General features: G+C 34.2%; 1 protein-coding gene across 4 annotated transcripts in view; it reads right to left on the bottom strand.

The window, feature by feature from the left end:
* LOC145287907 (malignant fibrous histiocytoma-amplified sequence 1 homolog) overlaps positions 1-25,538 on the bottom strand; it is a 44,328-nt gene that overhangs the window by 3,721 nt on the left and 15,069 nt on the right. Inside the window, exons 3-5 of one of the 4 annotated variants that reach the window (XM_080135852.1) lie at positions 12,709-12,876; positions 8,554-8,602; positions 453-516 (exon numbers count right to left, since the gene is read on the bottom strand). In XM_080135852.1, coding sequence (XP_079991978.1) covers positions 480-516; positions 8,554-8,602; positions 12,709-12,876 — 254 coding nt within the window. In that variant the 3' untranslated portion in view covers positions 453-479. Of the gene's footprint in view, positions 1-452; positions 517-8,553; positions 8,603-12,708; positions 12,877-25,538 lie in introns of those variants that run through there. The other 3 variants (XM_080135851.1, XM_080135854.1, XM_080135853.1) reach the window with 3 other exon arrangements.

Raw genomic sequence — 25,538 nt, 5'->3', positions numbered from 1 at the left:
GAAAATCAATCAGAACTCTTAAGATGTACCGGAAGAAGGTTGGAGGTTACATCGGCTGACACATTTTGAGAATAACATCCAAGATCGAAATAGTAGTCCGAATAAATCAAATAATATAAATTATCAATCCTCATCTGAAAAAATTTCGAAGCATATATCAGTTTCATTTTTTATTTATTTTTTATTTTGTCAAAATATTTAATCTTTTTATCACATGGTAGTTGTGCGTTTTTAGAACTGGACAAATACTTTTGGACAGGATATATATATATATATTTTATTTTTGTTTTTTGAATATGCACCCTTTCAGAAAGTCCGTTGTTTCTAGAAACAGAACGATGACTTAAAAAATCATAAGAAATATTAAAAAAAATAAAAACATTAAAATATCATAGGAAAAATAAAAATAAAAAATGAAACAATTTAAATAAGAAAATCAGAAAAAAACAAACAAAAAGAAAACATATCCCCTTTATTACTTATTCAGCATTTTCTTCTGTTTTCTGAAGTAGATCCCTGAAAAGAAATTGGAAGAATATAAAATTACATTTTAGTTATTTGATAAATATAATTCTATTCCCAATTAAAAGAATATAAAATTACATTTTAACTATTATATATATGGGAAGCCATCAGGGATCTCATCAGAGATGTCCCATGGGCAAAAATCTTTTCTTTTCCTGCAGAAGTGTGCAAATGAGATCACCGAATGGTTCAAAGTGGCAACTGAAGCACATGTTCCCACACAGAAGTTCTATAGCAAAACCCACATTCCCCAATGGTTTTCCTTTGCGGACAGAAACCACATTAGATTATCTGAAAATCACCCCTTCTCAAGTGGATGATATCATAAAAATCCTAGACACCTCAAAAGCATGTGGACCTGATCTCATTCCGGCTGTACTATTAAAGAAATGCTCTGCTGAGGTTGCTCCAGTTCTCTCCAAACTCTTCAAAAAATGCCTTAACGAATCTTTCTTTCCTGACTGCTGGAAAACTGCTTCTGTGATACCAGTTTACAAGAATTCTGGTGAAAGAACTGACCCATTAAATTATCGCCCAGTTAGCCTCCTCCCTTTTTTCACCAAAATATTTGAGTCCATAATTAATCAAGCCCTAGTCCACCACCTTACAATTGTTAAACTTCTGTCTGGCCAAAAATATAGATTTGGGCAAGCCCACTCTACTGCCGATATCTTAACTGTAATCTCTTAACATATATACCATGCACTGAATAAAGCAGAGGAAGGTAGGACAGTAGCTCTAGATATATCTAAGGCTTTTGACAGGGTATAGCATGAGGATCCTTTCAGGAAAATCAGATCATATGGAATTACTGGACCAATACTTAACATAATTAAATCCTTTTTAAGCAAGAGAAGAATCCAGGGGTCGATCCTTGGACTTTTATTATTCCTGATATTCATAAATGACCTCCCTGATAAAATTGTCTTTGAGATGGTTATATTTGCAGATGACACCATGCTTTATGGCAGGCATGAGGAGAAAACAAATGAATACATATCTAAGGCAATAGCAGAAACCTTAGAGTAAGACCTCCAGTTTTTACTGGAATGTGGACACAAATGAATGGTAACATTTAATGCAGCCAAGACTAAGATTCTTTCCTTTAATAATTATAAGAAACTTTCTCAACCACTAATAGCTATGGTTAATGAGATATTATCTGAAAGTACTTTGTTCAAACTTCTTGGCTTAATGTTCACAGGGAACATGAGCTGGAGCAGATACATTGAAGGCATTGCCGCAGCTGCTGCGAGGAAGGTGGGCTGTGTTTATTTGCTTCCCCACGAGAGAAAATTAGGCATGAGGCCGTTTTTTAATGTGGAGAGGGAGGAGGGAAAAGGGGACCAGTTCCCGAGAGGTGGGGAATGGGAGCTGGAAAGTGAGAGCCTCTTGGTATATAGGGTTGCCCCTACATGGACCAGAAGCCCATTGCCACAAGGACAATGGTCTTTGATTGTAGTATCTGCTGGAACAGATACTACACTTTGATCTTGGCCCAAAGGCCAAACCTTCTGAGTGGGAGGGGGGCTGGATTTATTTGCTTCCCCACTGAGCAAATTAAGCACAAGGCCGAGAGATTGGGGAAATGGGGGACTAGCTCATTGGGGAGTAGGGGAGCTGGATAGTGACAATTGGTATGAAGGGTTTCCCCTACATTGATCAATAACTGATTACTACAAGAGCAATGGTCTTATATGTGGGGTTGCCCCCACATATGGTCTTTGATTGCAGCATCTGCCGGAACAGGGTATTTATTTGCTCCCCCACTGAGCAAATTAGGCACAAGGCCGATTTTTAATGTGAGGAGTGAAGGGGAAATGGGGACTAACTCCCCTGGGAGTGACAATTGGTATGAAGGGTTGCTTCTACATTGACCAAGATCTTATATGTGGGGCTTCCCCCACATATGGTCTTTGCTTGCAGTATCTGCCGGAACAGATACTACACTTTGATCCCGGCCCGAAGACCAAACCCTCCCCGAAGAGAGGGAGGAGGAGCTCTCTCTACCATACTAGAAAATCACTTATGCCTGAATGTATCCTGTATTTCTACAAGGCCATCATTCGCCCATGTATGGAGTATTGTTGTCACATTTCGGTTGATGCATCCGCTACTAGTCTCTCACTCCTGGACTGGGTTTAAAGGAGAGTCGCCAAGCTAATAGGTTCTGAACTGTCAGCTAGGCTTCAGCCTTTCTTCCACAGACGAAATTTTGTATCCCTCTGCCTGTTTTACAATTATTTTAATGGCAGATGCTCTAAAGAACTACAAGCCTTTGTACCCCCTCGACATAAATACTCCCGCCAAACCTGACAACCCACGTCTACACAGTAGAGATCCCCAGATACCAGAAAGCCTTCTACTCTAATAGTTTTTCCCCAGAACTGATAGACTTTGAAATTCCTCCCGGGTTCCTGCTTCCTCGACTGTACTGACATGAAGAAGCTCAAGTGTAATGTAAACGGACATCTTGCGGTTCAACTCCCAACATACTATCCCTGCAATTATGTCTCAGATTGTAACCCCATGCATCAAAGTGGCACTGAGCCTTGTTTGGGTTGAAAAGGCAATAAAAATTAAAATATATACGGTAATAAACAAATAAAACACATATTTGCTCTGCAATAGTATTGACCACTATCTTCAGGTTTTTACTAATTACTAGTTTTATCAACTATATATATATATATATATATATATATATATATATATATATATATATATATATATATACATATAAGTGAAACACTCGCATTTGCGAGTGATTTTTCCAAGTGGCGACCAGAACTAATAAAACGCTTATCTTTTGACGATTATGTTTTTTTCCTACCAACAATCTTCCAAAGCTCATTACTGAGTGAAAAATGTCTTTTCACTCTCGCTCTTTTTTTTTTTTTTTTAATAAAACAAGCAAAGTCAACTTATTTAAACAATAAAAGTTTAATAGAACAATATACTCCTTTCTTTTTAATGAAAGCTGCTAAAAAAAACAAAACTGAAGAAATTTGAATGTTTATACTTTCAAGTCTCAAAATAAAATTGCTGCATATTTAGAATTACACTTACTTAAAAAAAAAAAAAGAAAAATCCTTATGATGTACGTACTCATCATGGAACGAAGACGTCATATTCCAAAAATCATATGGATTTGGCTAGTAGCGTTTTTGTTTGGCTAGTAAACGAAAATATTTAGTTGTCAAAGGTCAACTAAAAATAAATTTGTCCGTAGAACCCTGATATATATATATATATATATATATATATATATATATATATATATATATATATATATATATATATATATATATATAGGGTGTAAACGATAAATTGGCAGTGTGAGATCTCAAACTTTAAACCTTAGTAAAGGAGGAACAGTAAAAGATGTGTGTATGTTTATTTAATTATGTTGTGGAGACGCCCACTAATTAACATAAGTGGGTGAGTGAGATATATAAAGGTATCAATCACCAATACCGGGAGAGTTCGGCAATGGCCGCCAAATAGGCAAGACGCCTATGCTGCCTCCAGTAAGACATGCAACACGCCACCTGCCGGAATATCTCCAACTGAAGTATATCTGAAGACATGTAAATATGTATATAACTTTTCTTCCTAATATATTATTGTATACCTTTACTTTCCGTGTTCTTGTTAATTATTTGTGCAGACACAACAGTGGCGACGGGAATTCGAAAAAAGACTTACGCGGGATAAAAATCCACTATTAAAACACAACAGCGGCGTCGAGAATTCGAAAAAACGACTTGCACAGGATAAAATCTACTATTAAAACACAACAGCGGCGTCGAGAATTAAAAAAAAAAAAAAAAAGACTTACGCAGGATAAAATCCATTATTAAACACAACAGTGGCCTCGAGAATTCGGAAAAAGACTTACGCGGGAAAATCCACCACTAAACTCAACAGCGGTTTACGAAAAATACTTATTCGAGAAAGATTGAAAAAAAATAAAACGTACTCGAAGAAAAAAAAATCTACTGTTGAACACAACAGTAACATCGACGATTTTGAAAAAGATTTACTCAGGAATTCACTGTTAGACACAGCAACAGTTTTCGAAAAATAATTTACGCGGAAAGTTAGCATGGAAAAGAAAAAGAAAAACAAACGAAAGTAACTACAACATTTGTCGAGCGAAGATTTACTCAAAACAAAAGAAAAACAAACGAAGGTAACTATAAAATTGTCGAACGAGATATTCGAACACTGGATACTTGAAAGCAAAATACCAATAACCATTTCAAAGTGACTACGAAAGTCAAAGAAAAAAAAGGTGTTTTCGCTAGTACACCGTCGAAATTATCGCCAGCAGAATTAATGTTTGCTAGAAAAATAAAATCACCATTTGATAAATTAATACCAAAGCAAGCAATCGTCCATCAAACTACGCACACATCACGTAAAAGCTTTAAACCTGGTGATCGTGTATATTTTAAATGTATGAAAAATAATATTTCATATTGGGAGTTTGGTACGGTAGATAAACGTATCGGCGACTTGGTCTACATGATAAAAGGTTCAAAAGCGATACACAAAAGACATCAAAATCAATTGAGAAAACGTCATATAAAAGACAACGAACATGACAAACCTGATGGAAAGGAAGATCCAATTGATATGCTATACGAAGCGTTTGATATCGAACCACCACAAACCATGTCCGAACAGGGAAGATCGGGAAGGAAAAGAAAGTTTACAGAACCAATTATAATGAACCTCAAGAGAAAAAGATATTGAAATCTACACGACTTCAACTCTTGGGAGGGGGTTGTTGTGGAGACGCCCACTAATTTACATAAGTGGGTGAGTGAGATATATAAAGGTATCAATCACCAATACCGGGAGAGTTCGGCAACGACCGCCAAATAGGCAAGACGCCTATGCTGCCTCTAGTAAGACATGCAACACGCCACCTGCCGGAATATCTCCAACTGAAGTATATCTGAAGACATGTAAATATGTATATAACTTTTCTTTCTAATATATTCTTGTATACCTTTACTTTCCATGTTCTTGTATACCTTTACTTTCCGTGTTAATCATTTGTGCAGACACAACAAATTGTTTTATTAAATACAAAGAAATACAAACATTTTATTCTATGGGTCCATCTTCTGCGTCCACAACTTGTTGAATTCGAGCCCTAAAACCAACTCTTTCTTGATAGCACAGAATGCTCGTCTTATGGAAGTCTTCAGGGAGGCAACACTGTTATGGGGCGGGGACGAGCATTAAAGACCTTTTCAACATCGCCCCATAACCAATAGTCACAGGGGTTTAAACTTAGTGAGCTAGAGGGCCAAATATTTGAGGGCACAAAAAGCGACAACTCTCTCTTCAAGAAGGTCTGCACTGTTGGTGTGGATTTTATCACTTCTCGGACTGCAAGCCTTCCTTTGGATACCTTTAACTTCCCTTAAGCTATAACACGATAAACAGTCCTAGGAACATATCCAGGGTCTCTGAAAATGTCAGACGTCTTATACTCGAAGAAGAACAATTCAGCAATAACCATTCTACACTGGCATTTTAAGGTGGTTAATCTGGAATATCAGACTCTAAAGAGTACAGAAACTTACATTTCAGATTAATAATACCACTTTAAAAAACCTGAATTGTGGATTGAAATTACTACCATTTATCGTTTACTCACTGTATATATATATATATATATATATATATATATATATATATATATATATATATATATATATTAGCTGTCCAGCTCAGCTTGGATCGGGCCCTATGTAGTGTTCATAACTTTTTGTGCATATGTATATATCAAAAAGTATGAATATGTACGGTAATGTTTTTTTATATAATAGGCTTTCTTAACTACCATAGAGAAAAGTTGCTAGAGACTGCAGACGTCAACATTTTTTTTTAACTTTGACCCCAATTTTGACCCCTTAACATTCATTGTTTTGGGCTCAAATCAAGTTAAAATGTTTGACCCAAGTAACCTACATCTAAAATTTCAAATATATAGACCCAAAATTGGCGAAGTTTGGTAGAGTCTGCAAAGGTCAACTCTGTAAACTTTGACCTCTTGGCAGCCAAATTTTCGTCCCAAAACTGATTAAAAAGCTTGCTGTATGTTTGAATACCCGTTTCAACTGCTTAGACCCAAAATTGGCTTAATAGTTTGCTAGATACTGCAAAAGTAAAATCTTTGAAACTTTGGCCCTTTGAAAGCCAAATTTTCAGCAAAAAAAGATTAAAAAGCTTGTCCTATGTCTGAATACACTTTATGTTAAATTTCAAATGTTTAGATCAAAAATTAGCTGAGTAATTTGGTAGAGACAGCAGAGGCCAATTTTCGTTTTAAACTTTGACCCCAATTTTGATCCTTTAACATTTATTGTTTTGGACTCAAATCAAATTATAAAGTTAGATCCATGTCTACGTAACCTATATCTAAAATTTCAAGTATTTAGACCCAAAATTGGCAGAGGAGTTTGGTAGAGTTCTCAAAGGTCAAATCGTTGAACTTTGACCCCTTAACAGCCAAATTTCTGGCTGAAAACAGATTTTTAAAAATTCCCAAATCTCAATACCCCTTATATCAAATCTTGAGTTTCTAGACCGAAAATTGACAAAGTTATTTGGTAGGGGAATGTACACACACACACACAGACACACAGACATTTTCACTTTTATAGATATATAGATGTATACACACACACACACACACACACACACACACACACACACACACACACACACACACGAAAACTATGCAGTAGGATAGTGATCCTAGCCAACATTCTTACTCAGCCAATCGTAAGAAAACTTTCAATCATTTACTCCATGAGGCATAAAATGTTTCTTCACACATTTAAAAAAAACTATTGTCATATTTTGATATTGTTGCTTAAGCAGACAGAAATATCAGGTTTTGTTTTACTGGGTTCGCCGACAATTAAATTGTGTTTTTCTCTTTGCAGGGGGCCAATAGAGGACAATAGATTGCTGGCATAGTGACCATTGTTTGTATCATCACTTTATATGGGTGACACGTTCAAGGGTTCAGATTTTGATGGTATTGCCGAGGGAGACTGTTAAAAAGCGCCAATGAATTGTTCAGATGATAAAAACCAAAACATTTAAATTTAAATAAAAATGGAAAGATGCGAGGTTAATGTAAAAATTAAAAATATAAAAAATAAATAATTAATGTTATATATATATATATATATATATATATATATATATATATATATATATATATATATTATTATTATTATTATTATTATTATTAATTAAATAAACAAAATTATGAAGACGTCTACCCAGTTATGACTGAGGGAACGAGAACATGTTATAAAAGTAAAAGATTACATAAAGGGTTCCGTTCAAAAATCCCTGTAGATTCCCGAGTTTGGCAGAAAGATTCTTGAGTTTGGCAGAAAGATATTTGAGTTTGACAAGATACACCAAAAAAGAAAAAAAAATACGAAAGTTAGAGTTAACATCGACCAAAACGTTATGAAAATAACACTCAAAATGAGAATAGTAATCTGAAGAATTTCTTTTTCTTTTTTTTTCTGAAACTTTTGGTTCAAGACAGCTTTTTTTCGAAAGAGACTATTTTTGATTCTTACAAAATTTTCTTTTCTAAATGAAGAGAAGAAATAAAAGAGAAAAATGTTTTCTTGCACTAAAAGTCTCAGAACAACATTTTTATTCATTTAATAAAAAAATTTATATAACATTGTTTTTCTAAAATGGCCAAATTAAATAAAAAATATTGAAAAGAAACAACAATCGCAAGATATTTTCTCTGAGAAATAGATGACAAAAGCAAATGATACGATGCATATGTAATGTGGTCCGTAATCTTACCTCGAAGCAGTGTAAAGAAATACCTACAGAACAGGAGACTTCGTTGGTTTTGTCACATTGAATGAATGAATGAATGAATGAATGAATGAATGAATGAATGAATGATGATGATGATGATGATGATGATGATGATGATGATGATGATTTTTTTTTACTCACGTCTTTTTTTGTTCGCGCAATTCTTTTAGGTTTTGTCTGATTAAATCAGCTGAAAATTGGAAAAGAAAAACAGAAAATAGAAATTTAAACAAAAGAAATATTTATTGCCAAAGTACTAAACAACGATAATTGAAAATAACAATATCATCAAATATTCCAAAGACAGCATCACCAGACAAGAACATGACAAGATAACAGCAGTATTAAAATCTATAAAAACAGATATATCTAAACACGTTTAAACCATTAAAAATAATAATATAATCGGTTATAGAGAACAAACACGTATTTTTGGCTTGAAAGAATCGAGCTTATCAAAACTATGATTGAAACATGCACCGGGTGTTTGGCCATAATATGTTTGTATAAATACAACTTTTATTATATACTAGCGGGGGTACCCGGCGTTGCCAGGGTGTTTGTAGGTGTGTGTATGTGGGGGGGGATAAGTAATAACCCTGAAACGATGTAAAAAAAAAAATCGGAAAAACCAAAAAAGAAAAAAAAAAAAAACAGCGAAAAAAAAAACAAAAAAAAAAAACGCTGTGTGTATAGGGGGGGGGGATAAACTAAAGAATAAGCGAAGTAAAAAAAAAAAAAACGTTACCCAGGTTTTTAAAGATGTAAAAGATAAATAGCTATATTTATTATTGGACACTATTATATAAACACAGTAAAGATTCACCGAACTTTTACTCTGTGGATACAAATCTTACCTAGATTATATATATATATATATATATATATATATATATATATATATATATATATATTTCTGTAGAAATATATTTTATTTCCTTATAATATTCTCCAATCCTTATTTAAGAAGCTCAATGTAATTACAGAGCAATATAGTGAATAAATAACAAAAGATTATATTCCAAAGTTCACTCATCAGAAAATTGGAATAGAAACTGTAAATACCTTATATGTTTCCATTACGCCATTTTGAATTTTCCAATTAAAAATGGCGTAATGGAAACATATTATAAGGTATTTACAGCTTCCCTTCCAATTTTCAGATTTTAATCATGTCAAAACTCACTTTATTTCCCTTTGACGGATTAATTATTGCTATTTCTTCTGATGAGTTAAGGGCAAAATAAACTCACTGATTGATATAATAATTGATTGCTTTTGCGCTACGAAACAGATACTGTCAAGAATTGTAAATGTCAACTGAATTAAAGGAATAAATTATAAGATGGTCAACATCATGAACTTTGGAATATAGTCCTTTGTCATTTATTCACTATATATATATATATATATATATATATATATATATATATATATATATTTATATATATATATATATATATATATATATATATATATATATATATATATATATATATATATATATATGAAGAGAGGCCGTTTTGAAATATTTTTGAATGATATAAAATTTGAAATTGTCCGAATGGTCACGAAACAATTGTAACGAATATGAAGATCTACAATATGATATTTTCATTTTTTATTTTTATTGTTTTGATTTTGTGAAAATATTATATGCATGCTCTATTATAAAAACTGATAATCATGAAACTTAATAATTGGGTCAATTAATTTTTACTTTAATTTTTATTAGCATATGAATATAACCGAATTTTAATATATTTTAATATATTAAAATTTTGGTTAAAAAAATATTATTAAGGTGTGTATATATATATATATATATATATATATATATATATATATATATATATATATATATATATATATAGCCAGTAGAGTTTAGTTTCCTAGAAGTACATCCAATGAAACAACATGTGTCTACCAAAATAGTGCTCAATGAGTGAACAGAGCAGGTATATTAAATTTATTTATACAAACATTAATGGCTACATATGTGCATACATGTTTCTGTAATCACCCGCGTTGGGGGATTACGTCTTCAGGCCAAGAATCGAAAGTCGTAATTCCCCAACGCGGGTGATTACAGAAACATGTATGCACATATGTAGCCATTAATGTTTGTATAAATAAATTTAATATATATATATATATATATATATATATATATATGTGTGTGTGTGTGTGTGTGTGTGTGTTGGGACGATTAATTGGAATCGGAAATTGGAAAAATCTTAACTTTTGGGTGTATTGGAATCGATATTGAAATAAAAAAAATTTGTGCCTATTTTCCAATGCCGAAAACGATTCTTTTAATCGTCTTTTTTATTTGATTTTGTTTAAAGCTAAATCTTCCATTACTAGTAGTAATGATAAAATAATAAATATTAATTGATTTTAAACAACCACTAACTCTAAAATCTATAGATTACTCTTTGCAAGTGTGTTTATATGTTTGAGAAAATATATGCACATTTAACGTGTTTTTATGGCAATCGGGAAAAAATAACACGAATCTATAGTTAAATATTTAGAGATTTATAAAGAATCAGAATCCGAATCGGTAATTTAGTACAGAATCGGTAATGTATCAGAATCAGGAAAAATATTGGAATCATCCCATTACTAATATATATATATATATCTTAAAACATCCTTCTTACATAGCTAATAAGGAAATAAGTTTTTTCTTACAAAAGAGACACCACTTATCAAGGCACAGAAGCCACTCAAGGATAAGGGTTAATGCATATACATTAGTCAATGGGATTATAGCGTAGTAATCATAAGTAGTGGAAATTTGTTAAATTGGATTACTTAGGGGAACGGTTCATGAAGAATTTGTTTATGTTGGACTTGAAGACAATCAAATTATAGTCAGCTGGAAAGCAGGCAAACGGAAGAGAATTCCACAGTTGTGAGACATCATAACTCCGTCTGACAATGTAAGTGTTGCAATATTTTTGAGTCATAATAGGATATGGTCCCTCAAAATTGGGAGATTCTCTTTATAAACGCTGCTGCTAGGAACTGACAAATCAAATTAATTCATGTTCTGCTATCAACCAATCAGAAACCAGAATTAAACCATGAAAATTAAACCTTTTTAGCAACATTGCATATGTTTTTTTTGTGTCAACACGAGAAGGATCTTTTGCTCTTTGGCTGCAAAATTATGGAACCTGTACAGAACAGCTGTCCACTGAGAATTCGTCATCTTCAGGACTTGTATAGAATAACTACCCATCGGACACTCTTCTGAAACTAAACATGGCTTTCAAAGCAAGAGTAAGGATGGGCCAAAGTGTTATCTGGACCTTACTTTTTCATATCGTATGAAGTATTCCTGATGTTATGTAAACGTTGATAACTCAAAAAATATTTATCTGATCAGGTAAAGATCTTGCTTGGTGGTTATGGGTCATTAAGAAGCATCCGATCTATACAACAAATTTGGAAAAATTGGAAGTTGAAATTCTATCAAATTTTCGAACTTTTCAAGGATCAAATAGCGAGTGTCTATGATGAGCAGAATCAAAATTGTCATCAAAAGTGTGACGTTCACGTTTTTTGTGACCTTGGCCTAGATATCCCAACATTAAATCAGTTCTCAACCATGATCGATATTTTGACTAAGTTTGATAACGATTTGTTGAGCAATGTGAACCCTAAGCTGTACACAAGTAAATAAACAAACGTAGTAACAAATTCGATTGAAAACCTAACAATTTGGATGACAGTAAAGATATTAGATCCCCTTACTACTACTACTACTACTACTACTACTACTACTACTACTTATTCTTCTGTTGTTTTTGTTGAACATCATTTCGAATAAATCAGATGATTATTGTTGCCATTCGTTACTCCAATATCTTTCTAATTAGAATTCTTTCTAAAACGACATCAGGTAATTATGTGAGGGACCACGTGAAAGTTGCCAACATCCCTAAGTGAAAGTGTTTCTGTGGAACGAACTGGATTCAAACTTGGCACCCCTCAGTTTGTTAGTCTGTGTCGTTAACCACTTAGGCACAGTCACCTCCCTGTTGTTGTTGTTGTTGTTGTTGTTGTTGTTGTTGTTGTTGTTGTTGTTGTTGTACTACTACTACTACTACTACTACTACTAATAATAATAATAATAATAATAATAATAATAATAACATCTCAATGGAGGACAATGGTTGCTCGAGGGGATAGTAAGTGTCAAAGTCTAAGAAAACGTTGTTTCAATTTAAAAAAACAAACATTTCAGTTTAACTTTGTATCGATTCAATAAAGTTTCGAAATTACCTCTCGTCTGTTCTTTTGGTTGGATGAGAAAATAAGTCGGGACATCTCTTAAACAATTCAAGCAAGTCTGAAGAGCCATGTTCTGTCGCTCTCTCGGGGAGTGCCATTCTCCGGTGAACACAAGTTCCTCACAGAAAGGACAAACAACCAAACGTTTGACAAATTCCCCTGGGTGAAAATAAGGGGGGAAAAAAAAAGAAATGCTTGCATCAGTTAATTATCAATGGAAATCATTTAACTATATTTATGAGGTAAAGTATTTGTCATTGTAATCTTTGGCCTTCTTCAGGTGACTGATTATAATAAAAGAAGAACAAAAAGTATAACGGCCGAACCGAGTTGATATTAAAAAAAATAAGATGAGATATATGAATGTTTTTTTTTTATTAAAGATTCACCACTTATTAAGATCAAAAGCCACTCGAACATAAAGGTTAATGGGACAGATAGATGTAACAAAACTGTTTCACCTGCGACAAAAAAAAAAAAGAAAGAAAAAAAATGATTTATATGGACTATGCAAGCCATGAGTAACCGTTGGGTTTAGTGTATCCAAAAAGAACACACATGGACTGGTAGACCATGAGTAATTGCTGTGGTTTAGGGAGGTTTGTGGAATAGCGCAGACAGGGTGAGAAAGAGGAAAAATGTTGTGTGATTTTATGTGTTTTATAGCCAAGATGCAAGTGCTTCCTTGTGTTTGAAAAAAAAAAGACGGTTTGGAAGATGCAACCTCCGATCATCTTTAGATGTATTTTGTTTAACTCGAAGATCTTTCTGTCAAATTCAAGAATATGCACGGAATTTTGAATAGAGCCTGTGGGGTAGTGGATAAAGTACTTGGTAAAATTCAGTCATCAGTTACACTCTCATGAAGTTCGATGATTCAACACTCACTGTGAGCGAAACTCAAAAATACAATTGTGAATTACTCAGGATTCAGTTATTGTTGATGGAACAAGAGCATGCTAGCTCTGTGGATAAAATAAATTATTCTGTTAAGAATTCCATGCAAATCCTCAAGTTTGGCAGAAAGACTTCCGAGTTTGACAGAAAGACTTCCGAGTTTGATAAGGTTCATGTAAAGAAGGTCGGATGTTACATCGGCTGAAACGTTGTTAAAATAACACTCAAGATGAGAACAGTAGTCGGAATAATCAAGATAATATGAATTATAGTCGTATTTGCAATTTCTATTTTTACAAGATTCAGTAATTAAGTAAAGGGGATAAGTTTTAAATTAAAACAAAAGAGTTTTCTCCCTTATAGCTGAAATTTTCTTTTTTTTTTCTTTTTTTCTTTTCTTTTTCTGTATAAGTTAACAAAAAAATGGGAAAACAAATAACAATTAGAAACAAAAATGACTCCATCACATCCTGAGCAACGCTGGTTAAACACAACTGGTGCCTTGTATTTGTGATGAATTGAATTCTACAAACTTTGTAGGATTTTCTTTTATACATATTATTAAAATGAATGCATACTATTAAAATGAATACATACTATTAAGATGAATACATATTATTAAAATGAATGCATACTATTAAAATGAATACATACTATTAAGATGAATACATATTATTAAAATGAATACATACTTATTAAAATGAATACATACTATTAAGATGGAAGCATACTATTAAAATGAATGCATACTATTAAAATGAATGCATACTATTAAAATGGAAGCATACTATTAAAATGAATGCATACTATTAAAATGAACACATACTATTAAAATGAATGCATACTATTAAAATGGAAGCATACTATTAAAATGAATGCATACTATTAAAATGAATGCATACTATTAAAATGAACACATACTATTAAAATGAACACATACTATTAAGATGGAAGCATACTATTAAAATGAAATTTAAAAAAAGCAACATTTTGATCTTTATTCAACTTTATTGTATTTCTGAATATTCATTTTTTTTTCATTGGTCACAGATTTGGGCTGGGTTCTAAATATCAGTTTCTTAAAAAAATTTAAACCAGATTATTTTCGTAATATCAAAGTATTACATTTAAACATAACCTTTTCAATTTTGCCGATGGGAAAATAAAGCAAATACCATTTAAAAACAAAAATTTCATTTTATCCATTAGATTGACTGCATTAGAATTACAAAATATACTACATTTATTTATACTTTTTTTTTTACATAGGAATCACCACTTATCAAGGCCCAGAAGCCACTCGAGGATAAGGGTTAATGAGTATACATTAGTCAATGTGATTATAGCATAGTAAACATAAGTAGTGGGGATTTTGTAAATTGTATTACTTAGGGGGACGGTTCATCAAGAATTTGTTTACATTGGATTTGAAGACAATCAGATTGTAGTCAGTTGGAAAGCAGGCAATCGGAAGAGAGTTCCACAGGCGTGCAGTTCTAAGAAAGAAGCTTTGTTCATGGAATCTACATTTAGGTTTAGGAACTGATAAAGAGTGTGGGAAATTGTTGATAGTGGTTTTGGCTAGTGAGTGTTTTTCGTGAAAGTCTGGCAAGAGGGGGGGGGCATAGATTGAAGCTCAGATGAGCACTTGCCATGAAAATAACGATAAAGCAGAGGCAGGCTCGCAACATCTCTTCTGTGGGGAAGAGGTTGCAGGGAAGGGAAACTTGGCCATACTTCATTTTTAAACAGAATTGTCTTGGTCAGCATCCACACCACATATTTTTGTATCTTACAAGCAATAATTAAAACAAAGATAATATGTTTGAAATACTCCACTTATTAAAGACGAGTTCAAACGAGTCCATTCTAAGACGACATGTGTGCCTGAGGTGCTAAGAATGCGCTGTTTAATGTGATCCAAACGGGAATGTTTTCCATAGTCACCACAGGCATTCACTTGTCTGCTCACTTCACACTGCTAGCAGTAAGCACGTCTACCTTAAATAATCTCCATTTCTTGCATAAGTATTAAAGGGAAATAGCTCATGTATCATCTGACATTAACAATCTCTCTCTTATCAACCAACGCATTTGCATATGTTGCATGAAAGTTTGGACACATATGTACGTGTAAAGTGTTGGAAAATGTTCATTTTACGTAACATTTTTATGCATCATCATCATCATCATCATCATCATCATCATTATCGGTTTAGCATCCGTTTAACATGTAACATACATTGGTTGGCCTTAAGAAAGTGAGTTCTAGAGTCACCTAACTCTGACCAGGTCTTTATTTATCTCTATTTCCCTTTTTATACTTCTTCCCATGTTTTCCTTGGCGTTCCACTGTGAACTGAACCTGCTACCTCAACTATTGCACATTTCTTAACCCAAGAACTCACATCTATTCTTTCAAAATGGCCATACCATCAAAGTTTCCTGTTCCGCACACATCTCCCTATACTGTTCAGAGTTAATATGACTCTGAGACTATCAAAACTAAGCTTGTCTTTAAAACTCACATTGCACATTCATTTATCATTCTCTGTTTTACGTGTTGGCATTCATTGGACGGCTTTTTGAAATTGACTTCCAAACTAACCTGTTTATTTAAAAATCAAGGACTGTTAAATATGTATAAGGAAGAATGAAATGACGAATTTCAGCAGTAGATACGGAGAGAATATCTATTATTTGTGTTCCTTCTAGTTACATCTATTTGCAGCTATTTACAGTCATGGCAGCTGTACAACTTCCGTCCGGAAGCTGCGTGACCAGTTGGGATAATCTCTAAGGTAGATGACTCATATGGATCACCATAACCTATCTCTGATCAAGCCTTTATTTGTCTTTCTCTCATGTTCTTCATTATTATTTTCTCCTATGTTTGCCTTCACCTACCTTTGCTAACTGACCCTGCTACCTCAACTGTTCTACATTTTTTAATCCAATCTTTCAATGTAGTCATATCATCAAAGTCTGCTGTTCTGCACGTCTCCCTATACTGTCCTGATTTAATCTTCCTCTGAGGTCATCAGATCTAAGCTTGTCTTTAAAACTCACATTACAAATTCATTGTATTCTTCTCATATCATTTCTCTCCATGCAACGCATGTCTTCACTGGCCAAGTTACACATTTATGCATCATTAGCAGGTCGCCCAGTATTGTCCGGTCGTAAAATACACTTAAATATGATATTTTGATTAATGCAGATTTCGTATTTATAATTATATTATATTGAACTACATATATAGTAATGATTTAAAAAGTTTTAAAAAAAAATGACCGAGAATCGAAACTAAAATGTTTAGCTTACGATTTACTTTTTCCTTTGATGTTAATGCCTGAGCTATGAAGACATGATTGCTGCAAGGCTAAAAATTAAATATACACTAGTAGCTATTATGTCATGCATGCATATTCGTAATGCTGATGTTCGACCTTCACCTGGCAAATTCCATTTTTTTAATTCTCACACCTTTTCATCGATTTTCCCTGGCTAAAACCCAATTATAAAGTTTTGCGTGGGTTTAACACCCTATATATTAAGTTTCATATCTGTAGACCAAAAACTGACAGAGGAGTTTTGTAGGCAAAATTTTTTAAACAAATATATATATATGCATACATAAATATATATAGAAAGAAGTTTGTGTTTACTATAACCTTTTTACGCAAATATTATGCAAGTATAAATCATGTAAAATATATGCATGAATATAATTACACGTAATAGTTAACTAAAGATGATCATCCTATAAGAAAACAGAAAAAACTAATACAAATTAAAATGAATGTTTAAAAGAATATGCTAATTAGCTAGATCTTTTGCTAGTGAATGCAATTCCACGACCCATATATAAGAAAGTTGTATTTTCTTTTTAAATATATAGAAAAAAAGCTTACTTTTTTCTGTTGTTCTTGGTCTTCAGGTCAGTATCAGGGTGTAGTATCTATTCTGATGCTACTCTTAAGGTAATTTGTCTCTGTTAATGGAGAGGAGACCTTCTATACTGAGATAATTATGATTTTTGGTCCCTACCAGAGTCCCCCTTTTGCCTTTTTTGGGAGGGAGCTGGTTTTCCCCCCACATTAAAAACGACCTTGTGTCACATTTTGCTTTCGTGGGGAAGCAAATAAATACCAATAAAAAAAAGGGTGTTTCATATGATATCAATACACACACAAAAAAAAAAATTACAGAAGTGTAGATCATACTACAAACAGAAGTCTGATAGACTCTTCCCTTGGTTGACACTGATAACGCTCTGCTAGTTGGTAATGGCAGAAGTTTCATGAACTTACTCCATCCATTCCTAACTCTTACAATGTTATTACACCTGTGTTCCAATGGTACCGCTAAAGTAATTAAATAAAATAATTAAATTTTTAAACAACCATAATAGTTTCATCTGCAGCAAAAAAGAGAGATGTATATGGACTGTGTAAGCCATGAGTAGCTGTTGAGTTTTGTGTATCAAAAAAGAACGCAAATGGATTGGTAGACCATGAGTAATTGCTATGGTCTAGGGAGGTTCGTAGAGTAGCACAAACAGGGTAAAAAAAGAGAAAAGATATTGTGCGTTCCTGGTTTTATAGTCAAGATGCTAGTGCTCCCTCATGTTTACAAAACAACAAACCGAACAATTTGATTATAACAAATGGCTGTGGCAATAAGTTATCGCTAAAAAGTGTAAAATTTTATTTTCTTAAGTAAAAAAACTATTTGATCAATTTTAGTTATTTTTGGACTATACCATCTTCATTTTGTGACTAGAAGGTACACAATAAAGTTTTTGTTTTTGTTTTTGTTTATTGCCATAAGTGCAATTCTGAATAAGCACCAAAAAACAAAAAACAAAAAAAAAAAAAACGATTTGCTTATAACAACAACTAAGCTTAAATATATCAATGTTTTTATTTTTTTACTAATGGGCCACCACTTATTGTTGTGACATGGCCCAAACACATGAATAGGGTCCACATATTTAAGGAGAGCAAAACTGTGGTGCATTGAAACTGTGAGTTAGAAATGTGAACTCATAGCAAACCTTTAGTGGTTTACTTGTCAACTCAGTTCTCAGTTGTTAGTACTCGACACGGACGTCTATTATTGTACCTATTGGAATAAATCTATTCTATATTATTATTATAATCATATCTGTGCACTGTTTTGAAAAAAAAAAAAAAATAAGGATCTAAAATGCTGTCTTGTTTACATGTGCCTGTGTGATTGTAGATGCTGCAATGTTTTCTTTTAAAATGGAATAAGAAAACATTTAAAAAAATGTTTTAAAAATAACCTTATATTTTGAGGAAAATATAATAAGAATTTCTGGTCAGAATAAGCAATATTAAATTTATCAGAAACATGAATATACGAATGTTATTCATTAAGTAATGCTCCTGCCCCACTTCTCATAGCAGTAGAACAACAGAACCTGCCACAGTTATTAGGCTTTCTCTACCTGAATTATGCATGTCTCCTATTGTTTAATCCAGCTCTGGAGACCGCTTTTGTAGAATTTAAACCTACATCACTTCCGGTTTGGCGATGAGTGCAACAGCAAACACGTCACATTTTTTTTTCGCGTTCTTTTCTTCCTTCGCGCTACGGGTTCGAGCCTACCTGCCTACTATCACTTTTTTTTTTGCTCAACACACACCTCCAAACACCCTGGGCAACGCTGGACACCCAGACTAGTCTATAATATAAATCTCACCTGTCTGTTTAAATGTATTTTTGTATGCTTGTATGTCTACCTAAAACTTTCGACACAGGCGACGGATTTTCACGAGATCAGTATCGTTTTGAAGCTCGACCCTTTGGACGATAAATATAAAAAATTGGCTAAAAACTTTAATCACCCTCAACTGAGCACTTTTCTACAGGGAGAGGTCGCTTTTTTCGCCGATATTTCCGAAAGTCATCCCCTCTTTTCAATTGACTAGCCTTAATTTAAACATTCGCCATTTCCAGTTTGGCAATGGGCGCAACAGCAAAGACATCAAGTTGGGTTTTTTTTTTCACATTCTTTTCTTCCTTCACAGTACGGGTTTGAGTCTGCCTGCCTACTACAACTTGTTTTTTTTTTTGCTCAACACACACCTTCACACACCCGGGCAACGCCGGGCACCCAGATTAGTCCTCCAATCACAATGTGACTTCGAAAATCAAGGCTGCATCATCTCAGAAACATTTTCGTTTCAGAAACAACTTCATGATTGGAAAGAGATGAAATTTGGAGAGTGCAAAAGCAGGAGAGTAGAGGGCACAGGGAAGAATTTCATATGCCTATGCTTCTGATCTGGCAACATGCATGTTGTGAACATTTGTGATACCTTTGCTGATCTTATCCCTCCTCTTGCATTTGGTAGTTTCCCTTAATAGTGAAGCATGTAATTGCAGTAACCTTTTGCCAGGATATCTATCATCACTACTCCATCCTGTTCTTAGACGACTGTGAGCATTATCTTGCAAGTGGGGGAGGGGGTCACTTTTGCCTTCTTTCGGGGAGAGAGGGGTGAATCCAACTACTTCCACTGCATTGACTATGCGTTAGTCTTTAGGTCATAGTGATAGACTTAGGTTTCATCCTGCGTAATCAGTGTTCTAAAAAATGTTGACTTATCTTTGTGGTACATCTTTAAATTCATCCTCAAGCATGCCACACATTATCATTTCTAGAAAGTTATCAGCAACCTAGGAATCTATCTGGCTGACACCTTATGCATATGCAAATGGTCATGAATGATAGTTTTCACAGATCCTGTACTATTTTTGGGCTATTTGGTGAATAGTCAGGCATCGGTCTTTCAAAATGGCAGCCTCAAATCAGATCTCATAAATACAGGTGGGGGCGATCAAGTCTGAGAGCTAATTCACGATGCTATCAGTTAACAAGGTCATATGATGGAGCATCATTACAACACGTTTCTTTTATTTTATCAAAAGTTTCCTGTGGTGTGTGTCTTTTCAAATACAAAAACCAGATCATTGTACAACACTTAACAGGCTCCATTTCACAGTTGACTCAGTCCAAACGCATAAATAAGAAACCATAATTATATCAGAGATGAAATTTGGCACATAACACATAGAGATATAAACCATTACGTATGCAAAATGTCAGCTAGATCAGATATCTGGAAGTGGGTCAGAGGCATTACTTATCAAACACTTCTCGTAGTTATGATAATATGCTAAAGCATTTTTATCTGATGCCGTTAATGTGTAGTACATGAGGCTCAAATTAAAATACACTTCAACATACATTACAACACTGATGAAAACCGCCGACATTAAAATAATCATAGTGAAGAAACCAACCAATAAGTGATAATAAACAATAGAAGCATACAGGTTCTCATTGACAGACGTACATGCAAGCAGCATAACATTAATGCGGGAGTGCCTCAGGGGTCAATCTTTGGACCATTATTATTCCTGATAAACGACCTCCCTGATAATATTGTGTCCGAGATGGATATATTTGCTGATGATACAATGCTCTATAATATGTATGAAGGAAAAACAGATGTACATAAATCTAAGACAATGGCAGAATTGTTAGAAAATGACCTCCAGACTATAGTGGAATGGGGCCGTAAATGGATGGTAACATTTAATGCTAGTAAAACTAAGCTGCTCTCCTTTAACAATTACAAGACGCCTCTCCAACCCCCTATATCCATGACAAATAGCACCTTACCTGAGAATTCTACCTTCAAACTCCTCGGCCTAACATTTGCAGGCAATAAGAACTGGAACAAATACATAGAGGACATTGCAAAGGATGCTGCAAAGAAGGTGGGTTCCCTCTATCGAGCTTGAAGATACTCACGCCTGAAAGTATCCTGTACCTTTACAAGGCCACCATTCGCTCATGCATGGAGTATTTTTGCCACATCTGGGCTGATGCATCTACCACTAGTCTCTCCCTCTTAGATAAAGTCCAAAAATGGTTGTCAATCTAATCGGTCCCACTTTATCAACTAACCTCCAGCCTCTGTCTCATCGCCGCAATGTTGCATCACTGTGCCTGTTTTACAAATATTTTAATGGAATGTGTTCTGATGAACTTGTTTCACTTGTACCCCCTCGACGTACATATCCCCGACAAACCCACTTAGCAATAAGATCTCACCCCCTCACTGTTGATGTCCTTAAATGCCAGAAAGCTTTTTATTCTAATAGTTTCTTCCCTCGAACAGCTAGACTTTGGAATTTCCTTCCTGCTGCCTGCTTCCCTGGCTGTACTGACATGCAGAAGTTTAAATGTAACACAAACAAATATCTTGCTAATCTTTCCTAGACATGGTCCCAAACAAATAGTAGCTCCTTACGTTCAAGTGGCAATATGCTTTGTAAGTGATTAAGATGAGTAAAAAAAACAAACTTTTTAAACACAGCTAGTATTATAGATGGGACATAGCAAGATGATTCTAAGGGAACTGAGAATGCCTCACTGGATATATAATGAAAATATTATAATCGTTACTTCTACAGAAATACAAACCAAACTAGATCGATTCTTATCGGTGGGGATTTCTGGAACCATCTGGAAACAAACGAAAAAGGTTTACGAATCAGAAGTTGAGAAATACATGTGTGACAGGCGATAATGAAAAAATGCCAAACCTAAAATGAAAAATGTTCAGAGGACAACTGTTTTTAACGATTCAGACTCTTTTAAACAAAAACAAAATTAAAAATTAAAAAAAGCAATGTGTTTTTAAATGGCAAAAAAAATTTCTCAGGCATGGGGGGGGGGTATTATTTCACTGTTTATTCTTTTATATTCAAGTCAGTGTTTGTTTGTTTTTTAAATGATTTTTAAAAAATTCATATTCCTTAAAGAAAATTTGTTTCATTCTGTACTAATTGATTGTTTGACGACGGCTTGGTTTGACTTGGCTTTTCCAGTTGTTTAGGTAATCTCATTTGGCCAAAGTTGGTTTAGATTGGTTCGGATTCAAATTTCAGGAAACATGACTTGGTTTTACTAGTGAAAAATCATTGGTAATGATCTTTTTTTTTTTTTCATCCCAAACAAGTCGTATTGCCAATTGGATATGAGGGGCTACTAATTGAGATCGTGACTACAGAGGACTATGTGGGGAGTTGAACAGTGAGATGTTTGTTTGCAGTACATTTAAATTTCTGCATGTTAGTATGGGCAGAGAAGCAGAAAACATGGAGGGAATTCCAAAGTCTAGTAATTCGTAGGAAAAAAACTGTTAGAGTAAAAGGCCTTCCGATATCTAGGGACCTTAACAGTGATATGGTGAAATTTTGCTGCTTGTTGGGTTAGTCAGGAGTATTTACACTGAGGGGGGGCACAAGTGCTATGTGTTCGTCAGAGCACATTCCATTCAAGTACTTGTTACTAATTACTTATGTGAAAGCTCCTAGTGAATAAGAAAAAGAATAATATTCCAAAGATTCCATAAACTGACCCCCCCCCCCAAAAAAAAAAATGTGATGCTACTGGTTTCGACTAGTACCATACAAAATGGTCATGAAGTGGGCACAGAGAATGGAAAGACTAGAAAGGGAGAACACCAATTATATTTTCACTTAAACGATGAAGAAAGTAGTGGAATCTTGAGGAGGCTTATTGCCACTCAAATTCCAGAGAAGCCTAATAGTTGCTACCAATGCGATAATGCAAATTGATTTGCAATGGTTATTGAATAAGATAGACAGTGCTGGAAAACTGGGGAAACTTACTTTCACTTAGACTCTGGGGAACATCACCTGTTATTTTTCCAGTGAGTAATCACTGATATGGACTCGTGTGAAAACTTCTTCTTCTTCTTCTTCTTCTTCTTATTATTATTATTATTATTATTATTATTATTATTATTAGTAGTAGTAGTAGTAGTAGTAGTAGTAATAGTAGTAGTAGTAGTAGTAGTATTATTATTATACAAATTTACAGGCACAGAGCAAAGAATAAATCACCTCATGTATATGGATGACCTGAAGCTGTTTGCTAAAAGCAAAAAGGAACTGAAAAATTGATAAATTCAACCAGAATATTCAGTCAGGACATTGGAATGAAATTTGGAATGGAAAAATGTGCATTACTAGAAATGAAAAAAGGAAAACTAGAGACATCAGAAGGTATGCCACTCTTCAACCAAGAGAAGATGAGAGCAATCAGTGTAAATGACACTTACAAATATTTAGGGGTACTGGAAGCAGACACCATTAAATCTACAGAAATTAAAGCTAAGATAGGAAAAGAGTACCTGAGAATAACGAGGGAACTGCTAGAAACAAAATTATACCGTAGAAATTAAATTAAGGGAATAAACACCTGGGCAGTATTGCTACGAAGGTACTCTGGACCATTCATAGGATGGACTAAAGAAGAACTTAGATACATTGATCAGAGAACGAGGAAATTAATGACAATGCACAATACATTACACACAAAAGATGATACTGACCGACTCTATGTAAAAAGGAGCGAAGGAGGAAGAGGACTTATAAATGTAGAAGACTGTGTAGAAGGCACACAAAAAGACATTAAAAATTACATGTCAGAACACAGAAAGATTGATCACCGCAGCGAGAGACACCACCAAGAACAACAATACAGAAAACAATGAAACCAGAAACAAAAAGGCAAGAAAAGAAAAGTGAGAAGAGAAAGAGCTACATAGACGATTTATCAGAATAACAGAAGAAGAGAACCATGAAAGCACCTGGATGTGGCTAAGAAAAGGATGCATGAACAGAGAAACAGAATCCTTACTGACAACTGCACAGAACAACGCAATTAGAACCAACTACATTAAAGCTAAAATAGATAAAACACAAGGAAACAGAAAATGTAAACTCTGCAAGCAGAGAGACAAAACAGTAAACCACATAATAAGTGAATGCAGTAAGCTAACCCAAAAGGAATATAAGGACAGGCATGGCTACATATACATATATAGTGCACTGAGAACACTGCAGACGACTATACCTCAAACATACTGATAAATGGTTCACAGATAAACCAGAGACTGCAGGAAAACAAAAACCACAAAATCCTTCGACACATGGAGATATAAATAGATAAATCCATCCAAGCAAAAAGACCGGATGTCATAATAATTAACAAGAAGGAAAGAAACTGCCAAATTATAGATTTTGCCATCCCAACAGGCAACAGGGTGAAGAAGAAAGAGACAGAAAAATGAAACAATATATGAAACTTGCCAAAGAACTTAAAAGAATATGAAACCTGAATAAAATCAATATAATACCAATAATAATTGTAGGAGCACTAGAGATAGTCACAAAAAACTTGGAAAAAAGACGATGAGAAATCAAAATCGACAGGAAGACTGGGATTATGCAACTAACAGTAATGCTGAAAATAGATGAAATCTTGAGGAAAAACCTTGGGTGCAGAAACTAGTCCATATGTGTGACAAATTCTAACCGGGCATTGCGACAGAAATGAAACAAAATGATGCAACCAAGAGAACTAGTACTCTAAAAGTGAAAAGTGCCTATTCCCTCTTCTACCCCTCCTCCTCGCTCATCCTTTTCTCCTCCCTATTCCCTCCCCTTTCTCCCCACCCCCCGAAAAACTGGCGCCAGCACATCTAGCATCACATCAAATAGTCAAAGGGTCAAGGAGGATAGAAAGACCAAGGAGAGAAAGCACTAACCAGACCTCCACTGGATGAGTGCGAAGAGAACAGGGACCTTATTGGCATTCAAATTCCAGTGAGGACCAATGGCTGCTACTAACGAGAAATCAATGGTAAACAGTTGTTGCAATAATGCAAATTCATTTGCAAATGGTATTAAAAAAAGGTGGAAAGTACTGGAAATCTGGGGAGACTTGTTGTCACTCAGACTCCAGGGAACACCACAAGTTCTCAAAGAGAATTCTTTGATGTGAAAAC

This window comes from Euprymna scolopes, chromosome 11 (genome assembly GCF_053919585.1).
Source record: "Euprymna scolopes isolate OS-2025 chromosome 11, ASM5391958v1, whole genome shotgun sequence".
NCBI classification, from domain to species: domain Eukaryota; kingdom Metazoa; phylum Mollusca; class Cephalopoda; order Sepiida; family Sepiolidae; genus Euprymna; species Euprymna scolopes.
This window is presented reverse-complemented; position numbering and strand designations above follow the sequence as displayed.